Source organism: Miscanthus floridulus, chromosome 1 (genome assembly GCF_019320115.1).
Source record: "Miscanthus floridulus cultivar M001 chromosome 1, ASM1932011v1, whole genome shotgun sequence".
Taxonomy (NCBI): domain Eukaryota; kingdom Viridiplantae; phylum Streptophyta; class Magnoliopsida; order Poales; family Poaceae; genus Miscanthus; species Miscanthus floridulus.
In genome coordinates, this window is record NC_089580.1 from 193,047,539 (window position 1) to 193,069,113 (window position 21,575).

A 21,575-nucleotide genomic window follows, 5' to 3' on the forward strand; every position below is an offset into this window, starting at 1 on the left:
GCTTTTCTTTTGTTCCCTTGCTTCCCTTGATGACGAGGATCAGAATGGAGGAAGATCATACCATGGCCCATGGGTGGCTTGTAGCAGTAGTCACGTAGTTCCCAAAATTTTTTTGGGTTTGGCTACTGTTAGGCTACTGTAGCACTTTCGTTTGTATTTGGTAATTAGTATCTAATTATAGACTAATTAGGTTTAAAAGATTCGTCTCGTGATTTCTCACCCAACTGTGCAATTAGTTTTGTTTTTCGTCTACATTTAGTATTTTATGCATGTGCCGCAAGATTTAATATGACACTTTGAGTGAAAATTTTTAGAATCTAAACTGGGCCTAAGCTTGCATCTCTTTGCACATTTTGAATGCGGATACAGCAAATGAGAAGTGGCGGCAGGGACATTGTCAGAGGCACTGCATCTGCATGTTGAACCAGCTTCATTACCGACTACTAAACTTTAGTCACTGTCATATTGAATATTTGACACTAATTTAGAGTATTAAACATAAATTAATTACAAAACTAAAGACTAATTTATGAGACGAACCTATTAAGTCTAATTAATCCATGATTTGACAATGAGATACTATAGTAAACATTTGCCAATGATGGATTATTTAAGCTTAATAAATTCATCTCATAAATTAGTCTATATCTATGCAATTAGTTTTATAATTAACTCATATTTAATCCTACTAATTAGCATCCGAACTGCAATGTGACACTTTAGTTCAAACACCGGTCAGCAGATTCCGTTCCAACCGACATCAGATATATCCTTGTACTCCTGGATGTCCTCCAGAGTCGAGGGTCAGCCGGCCCGACGCCTCCCCGTAGTGTTCCTGGATCGTCTCGGATGAGAGTACGAGACTTGAGAGCGGCTACGTCGGCGGCCGCTCCTCCCTGTGGAAACACGAGAATCTCCCCCTTCGGTCCTTCCCCAGGACCGGAAGAGAGGATGCCTAAAAAAAAAACAAAAAAAAAAGGACCGGGAGAGAGGAAGGGTAAGACACGCATTGATTGGGCCGGCGGGCTCTCTTGGGCCGAGATGACGAAGACAGGTTTGCCGCCGGGGCGGCTCAGCTCGTAGCTCGCTCGGCCACTGGACCACGCACTGGTCAGTGGGCACGCTCGCGCAGCAGCGCTTGCTCGCTCAAAGCTGGCGCGGCCACGCCAACCTCCGGCGCGACGCGAACCACCGCCGCCGTCCGTTCAGGTCTCAAGTCCGGTGGCATGAATGCTGAAGAGACTTCGGTTCCGACTTCCAAGTCCGTACCTAGCCACCGACCCGACCGACGGGAGGACCAGGAACCTTCAGATGCGTGCGGTTATTAAAGGCGGAGCAGGGGCAAGGCACATGCCGCGGATGCATCCAACATCATGGTGTTTCCAGGCCGGCCCCTGGCGTCCAGCTAGGACGCCGGTACGAGACAGTACGTCCACGTCAGGCTCAGAAGCATCAGCACAGCTGGGCATGCAGTGAACAATTGGACCTGAACCCGGTCCAGCGGCCGGCCCGGCCCGGGACTTGAATTGAACAGGGAGGACCGGGAACCGACCGTACCGCGCGCAGGTGCCCTGTCCCCATCCGCAGTGAAACTAGAACACAAGCCATCCCTTCCCAAGCGTATCTGAGCGAAACCAGAGCATGTGACTGCGGTTCTTCAGCCTGTTAGTTTCGTCGTAGAATTATTTACTGCTGGTTGATTTGATGTAAAAGAAAAATAGGCGAACATGCTGCTGGTCCTTGGCAGCAAATCCAATCCGACCCACTCCGATCCGGTCTGAAAACCAAGCACCGATCGCACGGACCACGGACGGGTCAATCATTCTGGAATCATTTCTTCGGCTCTCGTGCAACGAGTCTTTGACAGGGCATGCATGTCAAACTTGCACGCAGCAAAGCACAGCTGGTGCCTGGTAAAAGAACTCGAGAAGAAGAGATGGATCGGAGCACGTAGGATTGCAGGTTCAGAGGCCTGATGAAGGCAGAACGAATAATAGATAGAAAGGACGGACACGGACGAGCTGACAAGCCAATGGATCGTCGTCGCTCGCACACACAGCTCACGCTTCGCACTGTGTCCGCCCGGGGACGGATGCGTGAATGATTGACACGGACACGCCCACAGTTGCAATAATGCTGCCGCATCCCCGTCCCCGGTCCGGTATTAAAAAAAGATTCTGACAGCCGAAAGCGCGCGAGGTGCTGCTGACCTGCACCTGCTCACGCCCATGTTCGCGCGGCCACCCGCTTCACGTGGCCGGCAGCTCCCCGCGGCTGACCGGAGCGTTGAGCCGGTCCTCGCGGTCGTTGCCCGCTGCCCTCCCTCGTCGCATCCGGCATTCTCATCCCCAGGCAGGTAGGTCAGGTGGGTGCTCACCTTGGATCGATCACGCCAAACTATACGTTATGCAAATTGCAAATGCAATGTATGTACACGGCGCCCCGTCTGATGCCAGCGTACGTCCGTTGCTTGCAGTTGCGGTGAGCGACCGAGGCAGAGGCAGGCGTCGACAAGCATGCGGAAGGCGGGGCGCTGGCTCCGGAGCTTCCTGTCGGGCAAGAAGGACAGGCCGCCGCAGGCCGTGGATCCGCCGGCGGCCCCCAAGGACAAGCGGTGGAGCTTCAGGCGCCCCCCGGCGGAGCAGGAAGGGAAGGCCGTCGATGCGGCGGGGCGCGGCGGGCCGGACCAGGACCAGGGATCACTTGGTTTCCCGGCGCCGGGCGTCGAGTTCGACCAGAAGAAGCACGCCGTGGCGGTGGCCGTGGCGACCGCGGCCGCAGCTGACGCGGCGGTGGCCGCCGCGCACGCCGCCGCCGCCGTGGCGCGCCTGTCCTCCCGCGGGGCGCCGCGCATGGCACTGCCGCCGTGCCTCGTCGAGGACGCCGCCGCCGTCAGGATCCAGGCCACCTTCAGAGGCTATCTGGTACCTACTCCGTACCGCGCATTCCTTACTTCTGTTTCAGAAAAAAAGAGATTGCAGATTTTTTTGGATAACGCGTCATGCGACACGACCGACTCGTCTGGCGTCGCGTGGCAGGCGCGGACGGCTCTGTGCGCGCTGAGGGGCATCGTGAAGCTGCAAGCTCTGGTGCGGGGGCAGCTGGTGCGGAAGCAGGCCAACGCCACGCTCCGCTGCATGCAGGCGCTCCTCGCCGCGCAGTCCCACCTGCGGGCACAGCGCATGCTCGCGCTCCAGCACCATGACCACCACCACAACCACCACCCGACGCCGCCCAGACCACGGCAGTCGCCGCAGCACCCGAGGCACAGCCGCTTCTACGTAAGCAACGACCATGCAGTTGCATTGATCGATCAATCAATTAATCCATCCACGGCGCCTGCCAGCGACTAAATCTCGTCTGTCTGATACGCTCCCGTGTCCTGAATTCCTGATGTCAACGACGAACGGAGCAGGAGATGGACAGGTCGTGCGAGGAGAACGCCAAGATCGTGGAGGTGGACGTCGGGGAGCCCGTGCGGCGGAGCCGGAGCGCGGGGAAGGACAGGCAGCTCTTCGCCGACCACCACGCCGGCCGGTCCTCCCCGGCGCCGTCGGCGGTGACGGAGCTGATGAGCCCGCGGGCGTATAGCGGCCACTTCGACGAGTTCTCGGTGGCCAACACGGCGCGGAGCAGCCCGCGGCATCAGGCGTCGGAGGCGTGCCCGGGCTACATGGCCAACACGGAGTCGTCCCGCGCCAAGGCGCGGTCCCAGAGCGCGCCCCGCCAGCGCACCGACGCGCTGGAGCGGCTGCCCAGCCGGAGGAAAGGGACGCCGCCCAGGGCCACCGCCAAGATGCAGCGCTCGTCGTCTCTGGCCGGCGCCGCGCCGCGCGGGGCCGGCCATTACTCATCCCCGTGGTCGTCGGGCGCCAGGCTCGACGTCTCCACCGCGTCGCTCAAGGACAGCGAGTGCGGCTCCACCAGCTCCGTGCTCACCGCCGCCACCGTCTACAGCCGGACGCGGTCACTCCTCGGCTTCGAGGTGAGTGACAGAGTGAGAAAAAAAATAAAGGCGCGCGACATGATCGTACTGGCTTGCTGTGACATGATCGTGACAGAGTCCTTGTCTCCTCTTGCTGCTCCAGGTGCGCCGTGGCCTGTACTGAGGAGTTCGTGTTCCTGGCGATCCGGCGTACGCCATGGATGGATGCTGCTAGCTTCTGTTCTTCGAATGATCCTGGATTATTCTTCGTCGGGAGCTTCAAAGAAATGAAATGTTTGTGATCTGTTGGTGTGCAGTACGCCAGTTCATACCACATACAGTCGCGTTTGAAAGTGTACATTTTTGTAGCCCACTTGTGATCGTTTGCAGGTATTGGGTACTAGTATAAACGTATACATGTACACAAAATGTAATAAGGTTTGCTTGCAAACCCTCGTGGAGCAATGTTCAGCTGCCAAGAAGCAGGAGTTTATACCGTTGTTAATGTGATCGCATGTAATGTAATGGCCACGCACAATTGACTGCCCGCGTTGCACTGTTCAATACTGTTCACTTTTTTTTTTAGTCCCCCCCCCCCCCCCCCTTTTTTTTTTCCTTTTCCTTTTTTTACGGTTCTTTTTCCTTTTTTCCCCTTCTTTTCATTCTTTCCCTTCAAACAAACACGTGCAACGCCCGCACGCAGCGAAGCGTGTGTACTGTGCTAGTATCATGAATCATTGGGAGTTAAACATGATTAAAAGTTGTGGTTCGCAATGGTCCTCATCAAAACCTCTTGCACCTTCTGGATCATGAGAAACCACAGCTAGAAAGAAACGCATGCATAAAACCTGGGGCTGGTTAGTGGGCCTAAGAGCAAATATAGTAAAGGGTAAATATATTATGTGTTGAGGAGAGAAGAGATGAGAGGAGAGAGAAGAAGCGGGCTATAAGTTAATAACACGCTTAGACATAAGAACTAGGAACTTTTATGAGAGACAAGTGAACTATATTTTAATAGTGAAGAGTTAACTATTTTTTTAGCAGGAGCTAACTACTATATTAGTAGATTGAGGGAACGACTCCTAATTCAGATGGAGAGGATGTCCGGCTCCCACCCTGCCGACCTGGGTTCGAACCCCCTCGGGGGCGATCTCGAGGGTCGGAGGTTTTAAAAAAAATTCCCTCATGTCCTCGTTCACAAAGACACAGGTTAAAGGATCTCGCCCACTCGTCGGGTATAACAGGCCCCTGTGTACGGGCTGCGAGGAATAGGGTTCGGGAGTTTCTCGGTGTTGAAGTGAGAGTCTTTCTACATAAGCAAAAGAGCTCGGGGGGTGTCTGACCCCCCCCCCCCCCCCCCCACCCCCCCCCCCCCACCCATCCCCCCCACCACCCCCCCCCCACCCTCCCCCCCCCCCCCCCCCCCCCCCAACACACCCCATAGCCCGAGTTTTTTTTTTTGTATTAGTGAACTAAGAGATTGGCTGCAAAGTTCTATACTGCCAGCAGCAGGCTATATCATTGGCCTTGCGCTAAAGCATGTGTGCAGTACAAGTAGTCAAAAATTATGTTCGCACATTCGTTTCCGACTGGGACTATCCAGTCCGGCCAATAAATATACTACTTCATAAAGAGCAACCACTGCTAGCTAGTGCTAAGCAGGCCAACGACTATAGCTTTGTAAGAAAGCATTGAGCTACCATGCGAGCCCGATCGGCCGGCTGCACAGTTCATACCATACATGGCTTTATCAGGTGTGCTTTGTCTATCCACTATCCAGTTTCTCTTATACTTGCTGCTCTGTTGCTGCCTCCCGAAATCGTGCAGATGCTCCGGCACCGACCCGGATCAGCTAGGAAGCTCAACCTGAGCTATTCTGTCCATAAACTTCCTGGCTACCGGTTCACGAGGAATAATTTTGGCATGGAGGTGGAGGTGCATATGCCCCAGCGCCACTGGATAATGCCAGCTGATGCTCCATCCTGCCCAGGCCCAACGCTACTACATCTCGCAATGTTGTCGGCGGCCACGTCTCTGCTAGCATCACCTGCCATCTGGGTACATATTTGCAGAGACGGAGAACCGCTGCCACATAATTTCTGTGTTCGGCTGGCCAGCCACCTCATAAAAACACTATTGAACAGTATTTTTATCTCACAACAATCAGTCGGAACAGTATTTTTCAGTCCTGCCGAACAGACGTGTGGGTTGTATACTTACAACTCGAAATACAGGAGGTGGAAGAAGGAGGAGGACAATCTCAACCTTATCCAAACCATGCTGAACCTCCACGGGGTGCCGACCAAGGTTGCCTGTACCGAGATCAGAAAGGCCACAGAAACTTCCACAAGACAATGCAGCTTGGGAAAGGCGGATTTGGGGCTGTCTACATATGCACACTTCATGCTACACCTTCAATGATGGGAAAACAATTGGTGGAGGTGGCCATCTAGAAATTTGTGAGGAAAGTTGAGCATCGACGTTACGACGATTTCCTGACGGAGGTAACATCATTCACTAGGGGGCTAGCAGGGGCCATGGCCCCCTCCCCCATGACGTCTGAATTTTTTTTTTTGAATACTCCTGCAACAGAGTCCCGCTATGGTACTCCCTTTACCTCGTAAGAGGGAAGATGTCAAACAAATCTCAGCACTTCATTTTTAAAATCCATAAAAAATTTAAGTAATTAATAACTAACTAAATTATTTAAAAAAAATAAAAAAGGAAAAGGCTAGAAATCTCATTGAACCTCCTCCTTTATGTGCCGAGGCATCTGAAAAGGTCCTAATGGCAAGAGGGGGTTAAATAGATATTAAAAAATCTAAAACAACACTAAGCCAAGTGGTTTGATAAAAACGAGGCGAAACGAATGTTGCGCTTTGCAAGCCACCTACCAACAATTCTAGTCAATTATGATCACTAAGCGCTCAATGGCTATGTCACTACTTTCTACACTAGTTGAGCTAGCTAGGAACTAATTACACTTAAGAAGCTAAGCTACACAACTAGTTACAACTACCACAGGCTCTACACGAGTAAATACACAAAGTAAAGCAAAACAGTGGTAGAGGTGATATACTGCTGTGGCAAGTGATCAATCAATGAATATCAAAGAATACCAATGAGACAATGATGACACAGTCAATTTTTCCTCTGAGGTTCATATGCTTACCGGCAAGCTAGTCCTCGTTGTGGCGATTCACTCACTTAGAGGTTCACGTGCTAATAGGCATCACACGCCTAACCCACAACCGGGTGCCGCACAACCAACACAAGATGAGGATCCACAAGCCACGCGTAATCCACTAGAGTTGCCTTTGGTGCTCTGCTAGGAAAGGCACAAGAACCCCTCACTATCACAATGATCGAAGCTGGAGACAATCACCTTCCTTCGCTCGATGATCCACCAATCACCGGGCCATCCAGGTGCGGCAAACACCAAGAGTAACAAGATCTCCAACAACCCAAATCGCCTAACTAGTGCCACAAGATGCAGACCACTAAGCAATGCACTAGAGGCTCTCCAATCTCACTCAAGATGATAAAATCAAGTGTGCAAGTGAGTGGAGTGGTGTGCTCAGCTTTCAAAGGGTGTATGCAACTGTTAGAAGTGCCAAGAGAGTGGTCAAGGCCATCCACCACCTCTATTTATAAGCCCACAAGCAAATAGAGTCGTTAGCCCTTGGAGCAACTTTCTGCAAGGTCACCGGACACGGCGGTGCGGTCACCGGACAGGGGGTGGCGGCGACCCTCCAACGGTCATCCAACGGGCACCGAACAGGCGGCGGTGGCACCAGACATGGCATGGCGGTGCCACTCCGTCCCAGCTGCCCGTTTTCCCTCCTCTTTGAAAAATAGGGCGGTGCACTGCCATGGGGTGGCGGTGACTGTGGTGGTGCCCAACTTCAGAACCCCCGCTCTCTATTGAAAAGGGGCGGTGCCACCGGACAGGGTGGCGGTGCACCGTTGCGCCTGTGGCGGTGCACACTGCCACTTTCGGTGTTAGCCCTCCACTTGCTTACTCTTGGCTGAGTCCAGGTGGGCACCGCCCTAGGGGTGGCGGTGCCACCAGACAGGGTGGCGGTGCCCCTACCAGAGCACCTCCCTCTCGGCCTTCTCAGCCGGTCACCGCGCACAGGGGTGGCGGTGCACCGGACAGAGCATGGCGGTGCCCCCGGGGTAGCACACCAAGCCTGGCAATGCCTCATTTTCTTCACCTTTTTCACCACCTTTGCAAATGTGCTAACACTCCAAGTGTTTCACCATCACGTGCAAGTGTGTTAGCATTTTCACAATCATTTTTCAAAGGTTAATCACTTTCTCACCGATTGTGCACTAGGCTTAAAATGCATATGCAAGTTTTCCAACACCTAGTGACACTAGATGACCGAGTTGTCTGATAAGAGCTCCCCTCTTAATAGTACGACCATCTATCCTAAATATGATCACACTCTCTATAGTGTCTCGACCACCGAAAATAAAATGGCCTTATGGATATCACATTTGCCTTGAGCCTATTTTATTTTTCTCTTTCTTCTTTTTTAAGTCCCGGAGCTTGATCATCATTACATGTCCACACCACCGCCATGGATTTCATTTCATGTGGCCACATGGGTTGGACCAACCTATCTCAAATCCACACTTAGAGCATAGGGTTAGTCTAAATAAGTTTCATCAATTAACCAAAACCAAACTAGGACTTTCAGCATCCTTCCGTATTCTCACTGTTGACTAGTAGGAAACATACAGCCGATGACGAACATGGGTAAATGATCCTTGGCTCCTTGCTAAAGCAATGTAATCCATAGGTCAGTACAGGGTGCACCAGGCCAGCCTTGCCAATGAGATCCTTACTCATAGATACATTGTTTTTATAAGAACGTTTTATAGCTTTTTTAAATACAAAATGTCTTATAATTAGGAATGCAGGGACATAATTAAATAAAATAATTATACCTAATCCCTATTTCTTTGTTTGGGGCTTGAGGGCTGCTCTCTCATATAGGAAAGGACTGTTTGGGGAACTCGAGGACTCCATGAACTCCTCTCTGGGATTTCTGATACTAGGCCATGTGTGTGTGCAGTGACGGAGGAAGTAATTAAATTGAGGTGTGGCGAGATGAATTCTTTCAAGCATTCATGGCAGAGGGTGTGATTTAGGGTTACGAGTTCCAGTGAAATTGAGGTATGGCAAGGGCCATACCTTGCCATATGGGAAGCTCCGCCCCTGTGTGTGTGGATCACTTTTGGTTAGTCTGGATTCTGAATTTGTATTGCAATAATGCGGTTTGTTTGAAACCTTGGATTAAGTGTTGTTGGATTATTGTTGTTTATAAACTATATTCTCTTATAGTGAGTTGGAAGTAAATTATAGTTAATTATAATCCACTGATTAGATTACTATAATCCATTCCAAAGTATATCATCATGTTTGGATCACTTAAATATTATTTTTACCAGCTTAAACAGAGGCTATTTTCTAGACAAGATTTCCTTTTCCCCCCGGGAATAGGTCCTCCACTGAATCGCGAGGCCGTGTTTGAACTCCGGCCTTGCAACAGCATTACTGGGCCTTGTGTGGCAACAACGTTGGGCCTCAATCCTGTGCTTAAGCTGCATGTGGAATAGTAGTGCACTTTCTTTTTTTACGAATATAGTGCACTTGTAGTTTAGTACCAAGAAAGAAAAAAAAAAGCCATGTTTTGATACACAATGTTTTAGGAGTTTTAGAAGAATACAATAATTTTGTAGAACATTTTTAGTTTTGGAGTGTCACGAAATGTTTAGATACAACAAACTTTATATAGCTTTAAAAACCATATTATTTAGGAATTTAAAATCATATTACTGCTAAGACTATACTATTTTTAGAGTTCTAAAAACTCCACTCTAGATCTCATTTGTATAAACTATGATTCTGCACATCTATTCTAAAACCGCGGTTTCTTGATACCATAATATTTTAACCCTATAACATCCAAACGGGACCAAGAACCCAACGAGATGCTCCATTTCTGTTCATGCTTTCCCCCTGATTTGGACAGAAACTACACAGGTCATGTGAGAGTGAGGCCCCTTTATTCTGCTCGCCCCTCTCTATCACGCAAAAATACGCCGTCAACCAACGCTCTACAAAGTTCCTCTCATCAGCGCAGGAGCTAACAGGATCACCAGTCAACTCCCATCACCATTAGGGGCCTGTTTGGAATGCAGGATTTTTTTCTATTCCTGCGTTTTTTCTGTGAAATTAAACTGACTCTTGTGAAATTCCTACGTTCCAAACAGGCTAGGCATTATAATATCCACTGGATCACTAACCCGTCCTTCGCGAGTCAACCGCAATACACACGCCATTATCTTCATGTTGCTGCAGCACGGACCACGCGACAGTGCATGAGCATAACGCTCGAACCCTGCCGGACCTTTCGGATTCACCATGAACAACACACACAACTCAAGGGAGATGAAGTGAAGAAGAAGATCTTGGGTCTGCAGCCTGCACCTTAGCTTTCGGGCAATAATTCAGGCGCTAGTGGGATCAATGATCAGTTGAGGCCGGCCCCGCCACTGGAAAGACGAGAGATTCTCGAAGCCCCATCTGGCCATCTCCGACTCATTCCTCCTCCATCCTGATTCCTGACACCATCTCGCTAGTTTCTAACACAAGTCAGCACACACAAACACATGCCATGAGCTTTCAGGATGCTATGTGCGTCGTCTACCGTTGTGGCACAGTGCCGGCAGCGCCCCCACCCGGGCACCGGCCACCGGTGCTGCGGGTGCACCAGCACCACACGGTGCCGATCGACGGCCGAGTGCGTTCGGCGTACGACGTTGATCCGCGCCTCTAGTTTCCATTTCCCAAGCGATGGCACGTCCCCAGAGCCGGAGGGCGGAGGCGTTCCGGTCCAAGAACGTCCCCTAGCTGCGGGTCTCTGTGGTCTGTGGCCCTCTCGGGCGTCTTTCGTGTCCTCTTCGCGGTGGTGCGGTTCAGGGCGTCTGCCGTTGGTGTGGCGGAGGACGCAGCGGCGGTGTGGCGCGAGCTGTAGGAATTAGAATTGTGGATGCCGGAGCTTCGGAGTGGAGGTCAGTAGCAGACTAGCAGCCGCCTGGACCTACCTGAACCAGAGATGCCGAGGAAGAGGGGCCCGGCTCTTAACGCGACAGGATCAGCTCCACTGCTCCAGTGCATTCGATCTCTTGGGGTTGGAGACTCCAAGCAGGAGGATCTATCGCCGCTTCTAGAACAACGACACATTGTCACGCAACGGCTAGATCGACACATTGTCAGAAAAGAAGAATTCGTGCGCAGCGAATCACCTGATTAAGGCGCTGGTACAAAATATATGTTCAATCTTTGCATGAAAATAATATTATGAGAAGCCCTTGTGCGCATCGATGAATCACCTGGTTAAGGCGCCGGTAAAAAATATATGTTTAATTTTTGCATGAAAATAATATTAGGGGAACGAGTTTAATGTAGATATGTCATGCACACAAACTGAAAGATTTAAGTTCTTTTTATATGGTGCAGGACACATCTACTTTGCATACTTTTCAGATCATGGCATTTTCTATGCGTGGTAATCATAGACACGGCATTTCCAGATCATACACATATCTGAATTTCGCACTGGAATGGAGTCTATTATGAATTTCTGAAATCTTGGAGAGTAACAATGCTCATACATTTAAGCAAATTTGAGTTCCATTCCAAAGGAAAACAAATCATAGCAGTGCAAGACATAGAAAATAAAAACTCCACTCCACCCAAGGGAAATAATCTTTGCTCTCACTCTTGCTATGCTTGCTCAGATTCCTGTACCTTCTTCCAACCATTCCAAACATCTGTGTTTTAGAATCTATAGTTTTTCACTAGCCACTGTGTCCTATTTTAGTTTTTTTTTTCCAATTCATCTATTTTGCATTCTTTTGTTCCAGACAAGCCCTTGCTGTCGGCAAAGAATTGTTAGATAGTTGACATAGATGTACTTCGTAGTGGGCTTCTCCTGGCGTTTTACGCGAAGCTTCTCAGGCGTCTCTTGTTCTTCCCAGCAACATGTGCCTCACCTGCTCCTTCGATGGTCGTTGCACCTTCATTTCCCACTTCAGCAATAACATGGTTAGTGCTACTGATAGTATAGCGTGACATTACGATACCACCCAAGAACACTGAGAATGGCAATCAAATTAGGCAACTGCCATAAAAAACAACCAGTAAGTATCAATTGCACCTGCATTTATGTTTTTTCTAAAAAAATATCTACATGGGGTTCATAGTATAGGGTGGTCATTTTGGCCAGCATGTAAGATAGAGAAGCCATTACCATCATGTAATGAAAACATCACGATCAATTGAAGAAAGAAACCTAGGCAATAGTTAAAGGAGTAAGCAGTAGACAACCTAGGGCTACTCCAAAAATGGTGCCGATCATGAACAGATAAAGGGATGGCAATAAATTTTAGTAATTCGGCCCTACTGATATCGCCAAATTCATAACAGAAGTTCTTATACTTCAAAAATGACAAAAAAGGAAAGAAAAAAAGGTTTGGCATGCTGCTAAAGCACATTCATTCTGTATTTTGTTATTTTAATGTACACTTGTATATTTTCATATATTAAGGATTTTATTATGGATGTGGTTCATTTAACTTCACAGAGGTCTAAATCTGAAAAGCAATCTCATGACCTTTAGTTGTTAGGAGCATTCATGCATGTATCCTATGAACATGCTGCTAGGACATGTACCTTTGCAGTCAATGTAGGCCACACAGAAGGTTGACAAAGTCGGCCATGTAGGATTCAGTACATGTGGCCAATAGATGTAGACACAAGGAACATTGACATATAAGAAGGCTGTCATTGCATCTTTGACACCATGACATGCGTCACCACCAACAACCTCCTCACCGCCATGGCCAGGTCTTGCTATTGCTGCAAAGAACTGCAGTGAGCTTACTCTATTTTAGATTATAGAATTATGTATGCGTGCTAAAGAACATAACTATGATAACAATATCTGTGCAAAGCCAAGGGTGCTATACACTTATTCCATGGTGATGTACATCTTTGGGATATGATAATATATTGATAAAAGATTAGGGTATTCATGGAACTCTGTCCGTGTCATGCTATTGAGAACTAAAAACTAAAAAGTTAGTCAAATTAAATCGGTGAAGCGAATAACAAGTCATTATTATACAGGTAATAAATGTTTCTTTTGTTTTACAAATTTTAATGTGGATAGAAACTAAGCACAGTTGTCCCCTGCTGGACATCTCCTGTATATGGCAATGACAATGTAGTTGATAAAAGAAAAGGCCTATGTATGAAACCCTCTCTCAGCAAACATGTATTTAAGAATCAGAACCAAAACACAGAATAATACTACAATTTTCATTTTAGGAATGGACATCTATCGCTGACTGCACATTTTCTGTATATGCCAATTCTATAAAGCTCACCTGCAAAATGGGAGTGAAGGAAGGGCCCAAGGTGCCAGCGCCAGGCCAGTGGCAGAGGATTCTTCAAACGACTCATGTTCGGTACACTAAAACCTATTATGTCATACCTCTCATTTTCACTAAACTAATTGTCACCACCGCTACCTATCACTGAACTAATGGGTTAACAATATATGAAAATGTCAACTATCACTATACTAATTCTCATTATATAGCACATAAATGGCATTTCCTCTCATTGAACTAATAAATCCATATTAAATCAATTTATCCCTCAAGATAAGGCTTAGGACCAGCCTTACCTCATGATTAGAAGAGGGCGAAGGCAATCAGCGATGCTCTTCTTGAGCATGTGCACAAGCTTGATAATGGGCTAGGCATAAAACTGGCATGGGATATGCATTTCCTCACACTGGTTTGTGTATGTGGACTATTAGGCAGATAGTTTAAGCCTAACAAATAGGCTATGTAGAGATATAGGTGACCAAGTAATAATTGGAACTGTGCTGCAATGTTATGGATATAATCAGTAAGCTAAGGTGGTAACAACTATTCCATAATTATGAACCATACTTTCAGAAATAATCATGCAAGGTAAGAGTCCATGCAGGTTCTTGTTAATAGAACACATGTGATAAAAAAAGCAAGAGCTACACAGGAAATTCACCAGGTTTGTATCATGTGATATCCACGATTTTGTGTTGAACACCAACAGCGGGGCAACCCTTACAAATAATGTGAGTCAAGGGAAGACAGTGATATGATAAACAAGGAACGAAGAATGGAAAAATAATAAAAGTTCCCTACAGAACTCACCCAAATGCCGCAGGATGGGTTTAGACTATTTCTACCAGCAGCACTCGCAACAGGCTAGCCAACCTATGTGGGAATTTTTTTCTTTAATCAATCAGCAAAGTACTGAAGGGCAAAGCAGAAAAAAGGAAATATGGAAAATAGATGTTAAAATGCAGAAATAATAATAAATCAAAGGAACATACAGGAACATGGCTTGCTGCAATCGGAAGATTGTCTGAACCACAAGCGCCTCACGAAAAGGACATGAACTGAACATGTGAAGTAATGAAAAGCATGAACACCAACGCAAAGAGATGAATCAGGTCAAGCAGACCACACCACAGATAGCTAATAATTCAGTAGCAGACGATACATGGTTATGGAATCTGGTACCTTCAATAGTTGGGATACCCATGTTCTATGTATGATTATGGAAACAACTACAACTCTTTGTTTGTTAATAGCCGAGAAAACAGAGCCATATAGTAAGGTTGCTAAGCAAGGATTTTTGTAACAATGATTGAGCAAACAAATATTAACTCGATCTGTCCCTCTTGTCTATAGCAAATAACAGAGGTATCTGATGAATTTAACATTTAATAAATCCCAAATCTGCACTGCCTAGGCAACAAAGGTCACAGCACCTGAAAAGTGTTTTCACATATGTAGTTTACTTTATAAATAGCAAAAGAATATAAGTAGTTATAAGGCTATTTTCTGTTTGTATGTAATCACCCAAAATAGAATCTGGCATTCGTGGAATACAAAGTGATGGCCATAGTGATGCCTATCTATCATGTCTGCATTTTTTTGATAAGTCGACGGGGGGGGGGGGGGGGGGGAGGGGCACATAAGTACCTAATTGGGAGGCTGCTTTTGTGTAGATCCTGAAGAATTGGGGATGTTGCTTTGCTTGTCTTCCTAGTACTACACCCTGTACGGTTTGGAATATGAAGCCTCTGCCATTTTTTTGCAGCAGAGTAGCACCGCCCTTGCTAAACCTGCAGATGCAGGGCTACAGAGACCTTTTCCAAGATTCACATATAGCTTCTTTTGGTTTCTGTGCAAAATAGGAGTAGAAATGTTTATGAGCATTGAGGTAACTATAATATTAGTCTGCAGTGATATGGAGCTCATAAAAGTTTAGGTATAGATAATTGTTGCTACATAATTGTAGGCACTATGCAGAGGCGTAAAATAGAGATTAGAAGAGAACCTGTCACTATGAAGGAATCTCAAGTAGGCATGTACTATAAAGATAATATAATGGGAGGCCGTACATTTTTGTTAACTGATTGTAAAGATGATACATATGGGATGTATGCAGGCAAGGAAAACAGCACAACGAAAAAAGTAGAAGATAGTTTTGCAAATGGTCGTGCAAAACGACACCTTTTTAAAAAAAATCAAAGCAATCCGATCTTTTGATGTTAAACAATGACGACAATTACCATTATGTGGTGTCTATGGACAATAAAACTGATGGAGAGAATTTTTATATAGATTTATAATTTAAACCAACATGGCTGTGCATTCTCATTGGTGTCTCATTGTTGCCATCCTACTGAATCATTGAAAGGGTCCAACTGAAATAGACTTTACTAAACTGATATATGGAAAATCAACATCCACACTGGCGCCAATAATAACACAAAAGAATGTAAAAACACAAGAGGTACCATAGACAAAAATCTAGAGGCATATTTCCATGTATATGGATACAGTTTTATTATAACGCTGAGTCAGATTACCACCTTTTTTACTTGTAGTACCTCTGTCAAAGGAGGAGATATTATGGTTTCAAGGTTAAAACGCAGTGCCACGATAGAAAAAGGATGCCACAAAAATTTTAGAAAAAATAATACTATGATAGGGGAAGAAAGCAGCATAAATGATCCCCAATATGTGCAAACAACTGGTACGTGGTAGCAAGATGTAGAATAATTACCTTATAAGATTGACATGTATGTATAGATGATTGCAGGACCACCGATAGCAAAGGCAACTAGAGTTGTGCCTAATAGGAAGCATTGAACCACAAATCAACCAATGTTATGGACTGGCAACAAAATATCTCATCGATGAAATTATTTTTTTTATTGAGACTATTCTATTCTTGCATTTTAATTTTGGAAAACAGAAGAGACATGTTGTAAGCATCACCAAAGCATGGCAAGGTAACACATGGTAATATGATGAAATATGTTAGATCAATCTATAACATAAACAACTGTACTGATACTTTTTAATCTTACACTTTAATTCTACTAATATGACGACATCAACAATGAGAGCCAAAAAGAGAAATCAGCAGCCAGTCATGATCACGGCATGAGCAATGAGAGGCAAAAAGAGAAACCAGCAGGCAGTCAGCTTTCATCACCTGGAATGTAGCTTGCAAAAAGATCATTAGATATTCAGATATCACTTTTAAACTGGTTGTCCATCAACATCTTCTATGGTCTTCTCATACTGCAACTAAAAAATTGGCAGGAAACATCTTTTATGCTTTTAATTTAGGCCCTCTAAACCACCAAGCAACATAAAAATCAGAAAGGAAAATATGTCAATTTCAGTTTCAGATTGGAACATGGCAACTAAGATGGTGTAGACAAAATAGAACCTATAAATGATTTTACAACCCTAAAAAGGAATTCCATATATCCATCTTCCCCTCGGCACCCTAAGTGCCATAAGATGCTTAATTGTTCAAAAGATGCTTCTATCAATTCCTAAGCATTACCTGAAATCATTAATCAAACAGAAAGGCTAAAAAATATAGACCGCATTATTATGTGTTATTATCCATTAGGTGATCATGCAGCCAACTGCTTGCTCAACAATTTTTAGATGGTTGATGTTGCTGTTCATCTATCTTTTTCTCTCTGATGGATCATCCCCGCCAAATAGGGTGAAAGTGCGAAATTAATTCTTACATTTTGAACTTGGCAACGATCAAACTAGACAAAGGAAGAAATCATCACAGGCAATAAACAGTACCTCTCTTTGGTGCCTGGAAACTACACAAATCAGAAGAGGTAGGAAGAAATGCACAAAAATAGATGCAACCATTGAGCATTGCTTTAATTATCATTGAACAGGTACAAAGATAGTGTCAACTTTGGGCATGATGGTTGGTTCAGTTGTGAGCATTGCCTCAATCATCAAAAAAAGAAAGAAAGAGATGTAATGTGGAAAGGTAGACCATGATAATTGATAATTACATGAAACATCAAACATAACTTATGCTGCAATCATCACAGCACTAGCAATTTGTCTCAAACGGCAACCAGAGGGGGGGGGGGGGGGGGTGAATGGGAACCACAAATTTCTTTTGAAACTTTCAACCTGCTATCCTAAAATCACTGCCAAACACGTGAAGCAAACACCATGATGCCCTTGACCTAAAGAGAGGGTGGATGTTCCCTAGGAACACAGCGGGACACCACAAACGAGCACGAAGCGTTTCTCGAACCAAAGGAGAGAAAATGAGATACTCAACTCCTATTGAGAAGAAGCGAGTTCCCGAATCTAAAATACCCAAGCCAACTGGTGACAAGAGTACCTAGATAAGTTCCTTGGAATGGTAGAAATCCATCGCAAAAGAAACATGAATCGGAGGTCAAATGACCAAAGAAGAGCTGTTGAACTGAGCACAGTCGGCCATCCGGTATTAATACCGGACACGTTCGGTATACTAAACAGCACAGAGCGACCTTGGGAGAAAAATTGAAAAACTTATCAAACTGTGTAAAAAAATTATGAAATTTTAACCACAGCTTCTAGACACCTTAAGGTAGGTCTCCACCAAATTTCAGATCCAAACTCAAAAGTTTGTTCTACCGGACACATCCAGTATGAATACCAGACACGTCTGTTATTTACGAGCAGTGCTCGGGAAAGATTGATTCAACACACAAAACTTGATCAAATCAACTCGGAATGACTTGAACTTTGCAGAGAGGATTACCATGAAGTTGGTAGGCTACTCCTAGAATATCATTGTCCAAGACAAAACCAATCAATGGGAAATCAAGAAATTGTGACGAACCCTAGTTTTTCCACCCTAGAACTTGATTCGCACCGGTCTATGAACTCGTAAGGATTTAGATGAAATCCTTCAGTGGAAGGGATCAACTCATGTTCTAGTCCATCTCAGATAAAAAGAATGAGTCAAAACGCTCTCAAAGTGATGAATTGAGCCAAGAAAGAAAGGGGAAAATAAGAACGCGAAGAACACAAACGTGATTCACAAAAGCACCTCACAAATCGAATCCTGGAGGACACGAGGAGGTTAGGGCCTCCATTCCCAACCAAAATCATAGGTTCAATTACATAGGGACACTAGTTCATCGGTGGAACTCTTGAGAAGAACCTAGAGAAGGGGAAACCTAAAGAGGGAGGTGGAAGAAAGAAGTGGCAAGAGGTGAGGGAGATTTGGGGCTCCCTCATCCTGATTTAATAGAGCTATTACACAATCCCAAACATGCCTCTAGATATTTTGAGTCGAACCACTTAACCCGAGGGTGTTATAGTTCAACCCGAGGTAGTCTTCATCCGATGGCCACTGTGCCCTTTAAGAGATAGCTTCACCTCGACACGAACTCCTTGATGTCGCCATGTGCCATCCGTTCCTCCTCGAAACCACCACCTAGGTTTTGAGGCCAAACCCCTAAAATGTCACCAGGTGGTTTTGAGGCTTAACCCACCAAAGCACCGCTAGTAGCGTACTCCATACGCGTCCCCCGCCACTCGACGCATGTCACCTCTGTCCTCGATCGCCTGGGCGCCAAGTCTTCCAGAGCCTTGCTCGACTTTCACGTCTGTCATCTTGACTTGGTCAACACGGTCACTCCTCCATGTACACTTGTGCTCATCGATGTCCCTAGATGTCAGCCACCATGGCTGGTCACCCGGCCTCCTGGTCCCATCGGTCCAGGCCTCACGTCCATTCTTCACCGCTCCCAGTCCATTGACACGGCATGTCCCTACTTGACCTTCACCTCACTATTGACCAACGCCTCTAAGCTCCACACCTATGCACCTCAAGCCAAGAGACATGTTGCACAACTCAACTCACACCATGATTAGTTCACAAACTCAACCCAAGACAAGAATCACGTTGACAATCACTCATCACAAATCCGAACCACAAGGGCACATATTAACCTTGTGTTCGCAATCTCCCCTTGATTAGTGCATTATCAACACCATCACACGAATGGCTTGAGCAAAAGAAAAGGAAGAAGAAGAAGAAGAAGAAGAAGAAGAAGAAGAAGAAGAAGAAGAAGAAGAAAAGAGAACTCGCCCAAATGACCAAAAGCCAATGAAAAGCCAAAACCGGGCCATTTGAAGTGAGCAAAACTTGGTCCCCAAAGACATGGGCAATGGCTCGACGCAACCAAGTAAATCACAACTAGCCCTCAAGAACAGGCAATGAGCTCAACGCCACTAGCAAAGCTCAAAACGTCTAAAAATTGCTAGACCCTCTAGAAGAGGCAAAGGCTCAACACATCTAGCAAAAGCAACTCAAGGTGCAACTCCCCCTGAAATGATGCAACCTCATAGATGAATGCATGCACTCAACAAGATTAGTGTATAAAGTCTCCCCTTGGATATGAGATCTATCTCTCCCCCTTGTTGACACATGCACACATCAAGCACTGAAAAACTGTCACTCCCCCTCAAAATATGCTATGAATGCAAAGGGATGCAGAAATGCAGAAGCTTCAGGAGTATAGCAATCAGATTGAAAAGATTCTCTAACTGGTGCTGTTATGTGTGTGTAGCAACAAATATAAGTTCTAGTAAATGCTCAAACTGATCAAGTGAGACGAAATATGACACTTAAGCAATTTTGATCAAGTTTAAGCAATTCAAGAAGGGGTTCACCACTGAAAGTAGCACATAGCAGGTATAAGCAGGAAATCAACCTAGTGCTAACAAGTGTATACAAGGTGAACTACCCCAAGCAGCGGTCACACATCATGTCAAAGACGAACCTAAGACTTATGTTTTCATCAAATTTTAAATTTTATCGAAGTTTGCAGCTTAACACAAGACTTAGTCAAAACATGTGTGTGCGAGAGGTTATCTGTACCATTAGGCCTAACTTAGCAACCATGCCAAGCCTATGTCATAGACAATCAAAAGCTTAAGAAGATGGTTTTGGCATCCACTACAAGTCTCAAGTTCATCCAAATGTGCAATTGGAAGCCATCTCGATACCTTGACTTAGGATAGTATAGACTCATCTCGATCTTTTCTCATCACTTAGCTTGTTTTTCAAATTTTAGCACAAAAATCTTCAAGTTGTCCAAGCAAGTGAGTACCTCAAAGCATGAGACATAGCAACCTAGCATATAAGTGATAGCATTAGGGATCTCAACAAGTCCTACACATGCTAGTGCCAATCCCAGCGGTGAACAAATTTCAAGGTTGAACAATTTTTAACCAAGTTCACAGATTGTAAAACAAGCTTAGCTCATAACATGCATCAAAAGATCAATAAGAGCCTAAGCCATTAGCACCATCATGTTCATACAGAACATCCTAAATAGAGCATAATTTTAATCTAATAGTTATAATCATGAAGCTCAATATGCTCTAATATACATGATGAAATGCAATGCAATATGATACAGAAAACCAGAAAACAAAAGTTAAGCTACAAAGAAAACAAAACTACTATACAACACAAATGTTCCCCTCCTCTAAAAAGGGAAACAAACCCCAAGCTCCCCTTGCAAATGTGCAAACTGGGCTTGGTCAAGGGGTTTGGTGAAGATATCTACGAGATGGTTTTGGGTGTCAATATGGCGCAGGTCAATATCCCCTTTCTCATTGTGGTCTCGCAAGAAGTGGAAGCGGACCTCTATATGTTTGGCTTTTGAGTGGATGACTAGGTTTTGGGCTACGCTTATGGCACTAGTGCTATCACAAAGCAAAGGCACTCGCCTAAATTCTAAGCCATAGTCTCTTAGGGTAGCTATCATCTAAAGCAACTAGGAGTAGCAAGCAGCGGCAACGACATATTTAGCTTCTGTGGTGGATTGGGCAACACTGGACTACTTGTGAGAGGACCAAGACATAAGAGAAGATCCAATTAATTGACAAGTCCCTGATGTGGACTTTCTCTCAATGCGATAGCCAGCATAATCCGCATCAGAATACCTGCAAAGAGAAAGAGAAGAGGAGGCCGAAAACCAAAGTCCAAACTTGGGTGTGAAACAAAGGCACCTCATGATTCGCTTGATGGCTTGACGATGAGACATGCATGGTGAGGACTACAAGCGCACACACAGATAGACCGTGAACTGAATGTTCGGTCTTGTTGTCATTAGGTACAGCAATGATCCAGTCATGCTATGGTACTCCTTCTAGTCCATAG

At 45.7% G+C, this 21,575-nt stretch overlaps 1 protein-coding gene across 3 annotated transcripts; it reads left to right on the forward strand.

Moving 5' to 3' along the window:
- The first annotated feature begins 2,170 nt into the window (after positions 1-2,170).
- Positions 2,171-4,450, forward strand: LOC136507292 (protein IQ-DOMAIN 19-like). Of its 3 annotated transcripts, none has more exons than XM_066502063.1 (5): positions 2,171-2,356; positions 2,477-2,924; positions 3,039-3,281; positions 3,416-3,985; positions 4,089-4,450. In XM_066502063.1, the coding sequence occupies exons 1-5, from the start codon at positions 2,229-2,231 to the stop codon at positions 4,107-4,109; spliced, it is 1,410 nt and encodes a 469-aa protein (XP_066358160.1). In that variant the 5' UTR covers positions 2,171-2,228; the 3' UTR covers positions 4,110-4,450. The 3 variants fall into 3 exon arrangements, with proteins under 3 accessions (XP_066358160.1, XP_066358171.1, XP_066358166.1); XM_066502074.1 differs by having other exon boundaries at positions 2,216-2,352; XM_066502069.1 differs by having other exon boundaries at positions 2,231-2,365.
- The last annotated feature ends 17,125 nt before the right edge of the window (positions 4,451-21,575 follow it).

Coding starts and splice junctions, on each gene's coding strand:
- LOC136507292 (XM_066502063.1), top strand. CDS start 2,229: ATGTTCGCGCGGCCACCCGCTTCACGTGGCCGGCAGCTCCCCGCGGCT. Junction 2,357..2,476: donor GCATTCTCATCCCCAGGCAG/GTAGGTCAGGTG, acceptor CGTTGCTTGCAG/TTGCGGTGAGCGACCGAGGC. Junction 2,925..3,038: donor CCACCTTCAGAGGCTATCTG/GTACCTACTCCG, acceptor GTCGCGTGGCAG/GCGCGGACGGCTCTGTGCGC.